General features: G+C 38.9%; 1 protein-coding gene across 7 annotated transcripts in view; it reads left to right on the top strand.

Annotated features, from left to right (window-relative positions):
* The window catches only part of cep89 (centrosomal protein 89), a 47,446-nt gene that overhangs the window by 8,594 nt on the left and 28,980 nt on the right, over positions 1-9,872 (top strand). For 3 of the 7 annotated variants that reach the window (XM_081604990.1, XM_017304171.2, XM_017304172.2), the window contains exons 12-16: positions 132-247; positions 393-573; positions 1,147-1,314; positions 3,049-3,190; positions 6,376-6,465. In XM_081604990.1, coding sequence (XP_081461116.1) covers positions 132-247; positions 393-573; positions 1,147-1,314; positions 3,049-3,190; positions 6,376-6,465 — 697 coding nt within the window. Of the gene's footprint in view, positions 1-131; positions 248-392; positions 574-1,146; positions 1,315-3,048; positions 3,191-5,592; positions 5,677-6,338; positions 6,466-9,872 lie in introns of those variants that run through there. The other 4 variants (XM_081604991.1, XM_017304173.2, XR_001776492.2 and 1 more) reach the window with 3 other exon arrangements.

Below are 9,872 nucleotides of genomic sequence, written 5' to 3' on the forward strand. Positions count from 1 at the left end.
GCATTGAGGTTTGTGGCTGTAACATGAAATGTGCAAAAGAACTTTCAAGGCACTGGATATATTTATTTTCAGTTTTACCTCCAAAGAACTGAGGAATTAAAAAAAAAAAACTCCCTCCAATCTCTCTGCAGCCAGATGATTCAGCAGCAGGCTCTTCTGGTTTTGGAGGAGAACCAGGCTCTGATTGGTCAGCTGGAGGCTCAGCATGAAAAAGCCAAGGCCAACCACAGCAAACACCAATCTGAAGGTACTGCGAAAAAGGGCTAGAGTAAATTGAAACACATTTCTCATGAGCCAAAAAAACAACAATGTGAAAGTTGTAAAATAAAATCCCAAACTGAACAATCTTTAGATTTTTTGCCTACTTCTTTCCCTTCTGCTTTTCTCTGTAGTCTTGAAAATGTCTAAGCAGCTTATGATGTTGGAGGAAGAGAAGGAGCGTCTGCAGGAGGACCTGGAAGGAAGCAGAAGGGACTTACAGAAACGCATGCAGGAGGTCGAGCTGCTGCAGGCTCGCCTCAAGGATGTCGTCACATGGGATGAGCACTGCAGCATTGCAGGCAAACTCAGAAGGTGCTTCTACAGTCTCTGCTTTGATTAATATTACCACCTTTAAATGATTAATCAGCATTAAACAACTCTGTTCCATTTGTCTGATTGAGAATTGTGCAATTGTGGATTCCACCTTATTACTTTTTTCATAAATGTACAGTTTAGTTCATTTCAATATTTCAAAACAAATGATTTGGTGCAGAAAAATAAGATAATATTCAAGAAGTACAACAAGAGAAGCACCTAAAACATTGTATTTTTAATTGCCACGTAGACCAGCAGGGGGATGAATTATTTAACATGAAAGAGAGTAATTAAAACCAGCAGAGTTCTGCAAATTAATAAGAAAAAATTAGCGCTCTCAAAGAAAATGAAAAAATTACCAAAGCTTTGAGCCTTTCAAGGTTTCGTGTTTGATTATAGTTTTGTTTTGTTTGTTTTTTTATTTTTCGTAGACTGCAGCACTTCAGACAGAATCCATATGGAAAAAAAAAGATATCAACTGGAATATTATGAAAAATCTGGAAACATTTCCCTTGAAATTTGTTTACCAGAGCGAATCCTTTAATGCTTAAATCTGCTCCTGACTTTCAGACGGGTGGAGGAGCAGGAGAGGAGAAATAAGAGCGAGAAGCAGCAGTTTCTTCTAAAAATGTCCAGCCTGCAGGAGGAGATCAGGAGTCTGGCTCTGGACAAAGTCAGCCTGACTGCTGATGTGAGGACGGCGAAGACTGAGCTGGAGCGCTGCAAACAAGCAAACAGGTACCAGATGAGATGCTTCTTCTGGATCCGCTGACTCCTAAATTATAAGAAGAATGCATTTCTGAATCCATTAATGCACAACAAAACAAAACAAAAACACTGTGTTGGTACATCTTTGTGGAAGTCTGGAAGTTATGGAATTGCATTTAAATTTGGAAAATGAGTGGAGCAAAATATTTTCCATCCCTCCTTTTCATGCAGATTCTGTATTTTACAGACATCTGGAGGTGCAATGTGCTCAAGGCTGTTCAGTCATATTGAACATATTAGAGTATAGTCACTTTTCTAAAATAATGGCCCTAAGTAATGTTTTGCCAAAAGTGGTTTTGACCAAAAAAAAAAAAAATTACTTTTTCTTTTCTTCCGAAAGCTGCTTTTGGCAGAAAAAAAACAAAACACTTTTGGCAATAAATGGCAGAGGCCATTATTTTAGGAAAGTGACAATATGTGTTGCTATGAGGCTCTTTTGTCATATTAAAAGTAACTTTTGAAAATAGCAACCTTTAAGCAAATATATTAAACATACTTTTTTATACAGCCCATATTTCTGTATTAAAGGAGAAATTTTTATGTTTTCCAGGTACATAGGGCCATTTATAACATAATCAAGTGTCTATGTCACTTTAGTTGCTATAAAAATGCTTCATATATCAAATATGACTTAAAAAATATTTTACTTCCTGATTTCATGCCTTGAAATTGGGACTATGTCTCTTTAAAAACTCCTGCTCTTTCTGAAACTTTGCCTTCAGAAAATCATAATAGTGTCGCTCCTCTATTAGCCCTCTAACGTTTTTACCAGCATTTCACTGAGAAGTAGCCCATATGATGAGCTCAGCAACTGCGCAGTCCCACCAGGTGTTTGCTAATTGTTGATGGCTAGTCTGAAGGAGCTGAGTGGAAAGGTGAGAAGGAGGGCTCTGTGAGGGGGAAGATCAGACGAGGAGCTTCGTCCTTGAAGGCGAAGCTATGTCCACCCAGCTGAATAGTTGCCATGGGAGATTAAAGGATTTTTCAAACTTGCATGAAAGAATCGAGGTGGCACATCAAAAAAGTATGTTTTTGATGAGGGAATAGCATAGTGCAAAGTTGATTTTACATAGTACTGCCCCTTTAAAAAAGTTTAAGTGCAAAATCATTATAATTAACAGAAAAGAGAGGCTTGAAACCATCTGTTCTGTGTGTAATCTATTTAACGTTTCACTTAGTGAATTGAGTGGTTCAGTAAATTATTTAGTTTCCTTCTGGTTGATCACCGATAAGGGCTGGCCCATACGATTTACTTGTGTTCTGCACGTCTAATTCATATGCAGATTTTATTGCATGTGTCTTGGTAAATGCAGATGATGATTTTTTTTATTTTAATCATGGACTCAAGCTGTTCTAAAATCTCCTTTGCTCTGGGAGCATGCTCGGTTTCCCAGCAGGCTTGCTCTGAGATTAATGTGGAGTTTCTCATTCCGAGGTGTGAAGACTGTCAGAAAGGGTGTTGGATTAGCCGAGGATTGTCTCACGTCCTTGTACAGATGGAAGCGTCTGAAGATATCCAGTTAATTCTTTGTCTCTCTTCTGTTCTCACCTCTTCTCTCTCTCTCTGTCCAACTCCTTTTTTCCTTAACCCTGCTACATTTTCCCATTGTTTTATCTCCTCTCCATTTTACAATGTAGCTTTTGTCTCCTGTTTCAAATTCTCTCGCTTGTTAACTCACACAATCATTCCTGTCAATCAATTAGGAAGGCAGAGGGGAGGATGAGTACGCTGAGGAGACAAAAGGAAGAGCATTTGCTGAAGGAGGAGAAGACTCGTCACTACCTGGAGGCTGTCGTTTCTGTCGCAGAGCACATTTCCAGGGAAAGAGACCATCTATTGCACACGGTACTGCTGATGTTACCGGTGTTCCGATATGGACTGTTTCGCAAGGCACACACTAACTGCGCAAAACTTTGTCAATATTCCGCTACTGGTAAAAAAAAACACAGTTTCGCAATTAAAATCACACATGAGTAAATTAGTTTAATAAAAAAATGCCACAACATGATCCTGCAACTACTTCCTGTTGTCGTCTTCTTTGTGGTTAGCGCCATAGGCAACATCTGGTTGTTGATCATGTGACTCGTGTGATGCGAAAAAGGTGTTTCCATTGTGGTTTCGCAAAATAAACCAATAAAACCTCAACCGAGCGCCAAAACTTTTTATCAAAAAAATTTGTTTTTATCAAAATTGCCATTGTTTTTATTAAGGTAATTTATTTTCTAAATGTCAAATTGTGCAATTATGTGGTCAGTGCAGCTATTGACCAACACATCATTTCGCTTGTAGTAGAATGTCAATACTATTTTGAGCTAATCCGGTTTAGCTTGAAAGCTCGCAGTTGATTTGAAATACTCGCCAGCATTCATCAGGTCGGACCCTGGAATAGTTTATTTTGTGATCTGACAGTGATTATCACTGTCAGATAGGTGTGCAGGCAAACAAAATATGAAAATATAAAAGACTGGGCAGGAGCACGCAGCACAGAGTGACAGACAGATATGAGCCGTGTTCTGGCAGGCGATTTAGCACATGTCAGATGAAACTGGACCTCATATGTATTAAGGAATTTATGGATACAAAACCTAGCAGTTCGATAGCAGTTCCTTTTCCTGCTTTTCCTGCTGGACTCCAGCAGGAAAAGCAGGGATTTTGCAGCATCTGGATGATGGCAGCCAATTTATATAGGCTTAAAAAAAAAAAAACATTGTCTGAACTAGGGGTGTAGTGATACAATAATTTCACAATACGATATACGATGTTCTGGTCACAATACAATATGTATCACGATATTTGTTGAACGATTCGCTACAATACGATACAATTCAGTCCATTTTCACAATTTTCTGAAAGATTTTAGAAGGACAGAGTGATTTTAGTGACATTTTGTGTTCCATAGACTTGAATTTAGTTAACTGAAAACTGATTAAAAGCACCAATTACACAATACCTGACTATGATTGGACAGTCTTAACAGTCTGCAGCTGGACAAAATGAATCAAAGATGCAGTGAGAGAATTAGTTTGTCATTTAATTCATGTGGATTTGACATAAAACTCAAAAGTTTAAACGGTAATCCAGGAGCAGAGTGGGGAGATTATCAGCCTCTGTAGACTCTCAATATGCAAATGATTGATTGCACTTATGTTTTTTCTTTTGGACTCTGTGGCTGCATTTTGGAGTAAAATGCAGCCACAAATGCAGTCTTTTGGACTATGGGGAAAAAGGCTTTTCTACCTTGGCTCCCGGAGTTAGCCGTGGCTGTAAGCTGCTTTCTTCTAACTGCTGAAGTAGTGGCTCCGCCTCACCCCGTAGTGATCGACTCCCTGCAGCTACGCAGCGCCGCTATTCCCCTGCTTGGGTCTCTGAGTAGCTGCCTCTCAGACTGCCAGGATCTCACCGTTCTCTCAGTCTCTGATACTCTTTGTCTGTTGCTAATAAGACTGATCGATCAGCCATTGTTATGGAAATCCTCACTGCGCCGCGGATTCCGCGTGGTGGTTTTTTTCCTGCTCAAAACACAGCGCCGCTGCGCGCCCGTTTCGGATGTTAACAACCCACGTTCATTCTTCAGGTAATTCCTTATATACAGAACAGAAACCACCAAGCTAAAAACTAATTACGAAGTGAATGCTACCAGTCGAAATTTGCATTAATTTCGCGATCTCACTGCTTTTGCAGCTGCTCCGTTCGCGCCGCTACTCCTTTCCGCTTCTCGGTTCCGCTTCTCTTTCACGGTTACTTGCGCAACTTTACTTCGTTTCTCAGCAACAAAATACAGCCCATCGTTATTTATTGAAGATTTTACATGTCCAAAAACACAGGAATCTAATGTTTTGTTTCGTTTTGTACGTTTGGAAGCTCATTCCCTCTCACATAACCGGAAAAGCCGGGGAATGGCGGCTCTTTTGACATTTCTCTGACAATCGGAAAAATATGGTTTATTAATTTTAGCATAATTCCGGTTATACTTGGCCTATTAACACAATTTAAAAACTGGTGTGTAGTTTATAATGTGCACTTTAAGCTCAAGTTGAAAGTGAGACTGAGGGAGGCGGAATCTTGCTGCTACGCCGTAACAAACTAGACGTTAAAAAGAGCTATAAGGCTATGGACCCCTATGGTTTAACGGATCGATACTCGCGGATGAAAAATCGATCCTTTCCGAGGGCGGAAAATATCGATACATATCGCCGAATCGATTTATTTATACAGCCCTAGTCTGAACCTGTTTTTTTATCCCACAGGCATTTTTGCCCCTCCTGTGTGGAAAGTAGATACGTTCTTCATGCCAACAGTGGGATGTATGGACACAAGTGCAAATAGAGAAGGTGACAGATAATCTAGCGTTACCTTTTCATTTCAATTCTCTTCAGTTTAACTATCTAATTTAGGTAGTTGCTAATGAAAAATCTCTCCATAGCTGTATTTAATTTGCTAAGATTAAACATGACCACATTCCACTAAGGTTATCATGCCATGTAATGTGATAATCCACGGAACTGCGTTCTATTTAATTATAAAAATTGCACAAGCAATTTACATTGACATGTGTCCAAAGCGCGGCTCAGGTGCCATTTGTGGCCCTTGGATTGATTCCGTGATGGTGTATTTGGTTTGTTATTACAAAAGACTGTATTTAAATTATGGACATATATGGAGATTACCTTACAGGAGTTCATGTGTGCCCATTGATTGTAGAATAAAAGTAAAAAAAAAAGAATATTTATGGAATGATTCACTTTCCCAATATTTATTTAACAATATTTAGTAAAAATCTGTGTTTGATATTAAAGATTTTGTTTTCCATAAATCCAAATGCTATTCACCATGATTTCTTCTCTAAAGCCAATGAAATGGGGAAACACATTTTACTAGAATTTGACAGTCATATGCTCTGATCATTGAAAACCTTTTTTTTTGTTTGTTTCCAATTCTCTCCCTTTCCTCCATGTCTCTCACCTATTACTGTGTCCTTCCCTTCCTTTTGTAGCTCAGTAACCCTCCGTCTTCCCTCTCTGCCCTCTTAGGCATCTGGACTCCAGCAGGAAAAGCAGGGATTTGTCAGCAGAATTCTGAATGGCACGGTCCGCTTTGGCAAGCTTCAAGAGGAACTCAAAGTAAGCCTGTTTCCTTTTCTGTTTCTTTCCTTTGTCCCATTCTTTGCTGAAAGTCGGAAGTGAGATTTTACTCACTTCAGGGCGGCCGTGGTTGACTTTTAGGATTGGAGATGTAAGATTTAAGACAGATCTAAATGCAAACAAGAAAGTAAAGTTTCCTGAGGCTGCACTGATACGTGCCCGACAGCTGAATCTGGGTGCCTAGAGTTCATATTTGTGGAGCTTCATATTTGGTCCAGCAGGTGTCTTAAGTTATCAAAATGAAGGCCATTTTCTTGTTGATTCTGCTCAATAGAATCGTCATGTGTAGTTAATATTGATCAGCCCACTCTACCTCGATCAATGTCATTTACTGTTAACTTCTACTATTCTGAAAAACTACATTGGTGCACACTGATTTCCTTCAGCTCTTTGTCTCGCAAGAGTGAACACTGGCAGCATTTTCACTGAAAGAAGCAAAACCAACATCAGTACAATTATTTTTGAGAAACTGCACCACTGACAATGATGTTTATGAACATAAAGCTGCAAGCGGCTGTTACACTGCAAAAATACAAAATCCTACCAAGAACTTCTGGTCTAGTTTGTAGTGTAAGTATCTCACTTGAACACTTGAAATAAGAGAAAACTAATTTGCAAGTAGCTTTTTAGCTAGAAACAGGAGCTTGTTTTAAGTTAATTATTCCTTAATCTTGACGAAAAAGTGCTATTTCCACTGACAGATTATTTCACTTACAATATTTTAAAAATGTCATGTTACAAGTGAACTAATCTGCCAGTGGAACTAGTTCTTTAAAAAAAATCAATATTAAATAATTGTTGATGTAAAGCAAGCCCCTGTATCCCACAAAATGACTTGAAACCGCTATTAGTGTAGTAACTGGCACTATGTCAAAGGGAATTATGGAACTTGTCACGCAGGTGTTTCTTGTTGCGCAGCATTTTCACTCACCAGCTGTTAATTCGCCATTTTTTAATCTGTAGAAGAATCTGAAGAGTGACGATGCACATCAGCAGTCACAGTTAACTGTTAAGTAATGCAGCTCCAGCACAGCCCAGCACACTGGTGTCACATGATCAAAAGAATGTGACTTGATTGGATAAAAGCCACTTGATCAGATCGAGTGGTGATGGCGCAGGGGACTTTTTGCTGCCGAATTTAAAGTAAAAAACAAATGCGCAGGATAAAAAGTCAGCATTATGAATTCAGTGTCTTAAAAAAACAGATTCTATTGAGACTTTTTACTAATGAGCGAAGCAAAGCTGCAGTCTGAGAATCGCGGCAATGTCTGGATTTGGCTCCCTCGTCTGAACTAATGAGTGAACAGATGGTGGCAGCAGCTGGATGAATTCGGAAGTGTTCAGGGACATTCTCTCAGGTCAAATCAGCTCCTCTAATCGCAGCAAGCAGACATTCTACAACAAATGCTTTCTGTTCAAGCAAAGCTCTTATCTTCGGCTGTTCCAAGCTCCGAGGGCGTTTTGGTTGCTGAAAGAGAGACTGAAGACGCGTATAAATCTCAGCTGAACGCAGATGATTTAAAGTATGTTAAATTTCCAGCACTTGTTTTTCAGTCTGCTGAATGTTCCTACACATATGTGAAGTTATATCTAGAGGAGGTACGGCATCACATTAATAGCATAATATTTAAATTAAAAGGGATTTTCACCTTTTTGCCACTTATGGTTTAATCTCAAGTGCACATCCTGTAGCAAAATACATATATTTTTATTCTATTGTATACATATTTTGTCCCATGTATTGGTTCCCTTGGTCCAGACGATTCTAAAAAAATTTGACAAGCTAATCTTTTGTCACTTCTGCTAAATCTGGTAAGAAGAATTTTGTTAATAGTAACACAGATTGAGAGAACTTCTGATCTGTAGCTACGTTGCATTCAGGATATAAAAGCAATTGATATAGAGGGATGTTCCTGTTAGCCTCAATATGCTAGGAGCCATATTTATCCTTTCGCCACATACACTGATGGATGGTGAAGGAAGTAAAATCTTCAAAGCAGTGCAGTGGTTGTTAGGGAGTGATGCCAGCAAAAAGCCTTTTCTGTCTTACCATAATACATTTCATTTATTTATTTTTTATTTTACCAGGATAAAATTCTACTTATTCAAGGGAGTCCTGAAAGCAACAAATACATCAGATTTACAAATGTAGCCATTCATAGTTTGCTAAACTCTACTAAGATTTTCACTAGAATTAATTACTCTTGTCCACCATACACCAAACACCAAACTCTCTCCTCAGCCACATTGTCCAGAAACAAATGATTATACAGTATATCAGACATCACAGCTATGAATATTTCTCAGAAAAATCAGATAGAGTATTAACATACTCCAGCCACTGACCCCGGTATAAGCCCGTATATTCTATAAAGAGGAAGAAATGCTAATTTCTGCACTTTTCCCTTAACCTCTAGTCACCTCCTTCTATCCTCATGTTTCATCTCAGCTTGTGAGACTTCACAGAGTTCCCTCTCTGGTTATTTGACTTCACTGAGACTTTTCACGGTGATGACATTTTAAAGTCCAGTGGTTTTCAGAAAGGAAATAGAACGTCGTAAATCGATACTTCGTCGGTTGTGCAAGCCTCCCTTTTGTGAAGTGCCGAACCTCCTCGTCCTCAGTATGGAATTAATCGAAACTTGGCACTTAATGTTTCAGTTTTTGCCTTTGGCTTCCACTTTTTTCTCTCACACTGAAATACTGATAAAACTGTTCTCAGATATTCTTTGCTTGGTATCAACCTATTAGCTTCACACCAGCTCATGAATTGTGAGTTATTTGGTGCCATAAAGAGAAAGCAGATTGTGTCTAAATTATTCATGCGCGATTAATATTCATGCTGGTCCATCTCCTAGAAACACCTGAAAATCTTGCATATTTTATGGAGTCACAAGTTTGAATGACCCATGCAGTTCCTGACCCAGATTTAAATTTTTTTTTTAGAAAATCAAGAGTCCTTTGAATTTTTAATTTAACTTCTATGTTTTTAATTTAGTTAGCTCTGCCTTCTCTCAGTTCTCCTAGTACAGACTGCAGAAATACACCACTCAGTCAGAAACAACCAGGAGGAAGGTCTTAGCGCTGTCAATCACTCTCATGCTCACACTCTCCCCCTTGTTGGTGTGTTCACCACAGCATATCTTGACACAAATGCTAACACTTGTTAGCATGACCACCAATGATGGCGGATAAACGGTTTTCCTGGAATGGTAAATGGTTTCTCTGCCATTAGCACATTTAGCATCAGTGATCAACAGTGCTAGCAGCACAGGGAGGAGGTGAAGGAGATTGATCTTTTCACAGATTATCTGAATCATATTACACTGTCACGACATGATGACAGTTTTAACAAATTTGGAAAGAAAACATTTTATGTAAAAGTT

The sequence above is a fragment of the Poecilia reticulata genome, chromosome 3, assembly GCF_904066995.2.
Source record: "Poecilia reticulata chromosome 3, P_reticulata-male-v2, whole genome shotgun sequence".
NCBI lineage: Eukaryota > Metazoa > Chordata > Actinopteri > Cyprinodontiformes > Poeciliidae > Poecilia > Poecilia reticulata.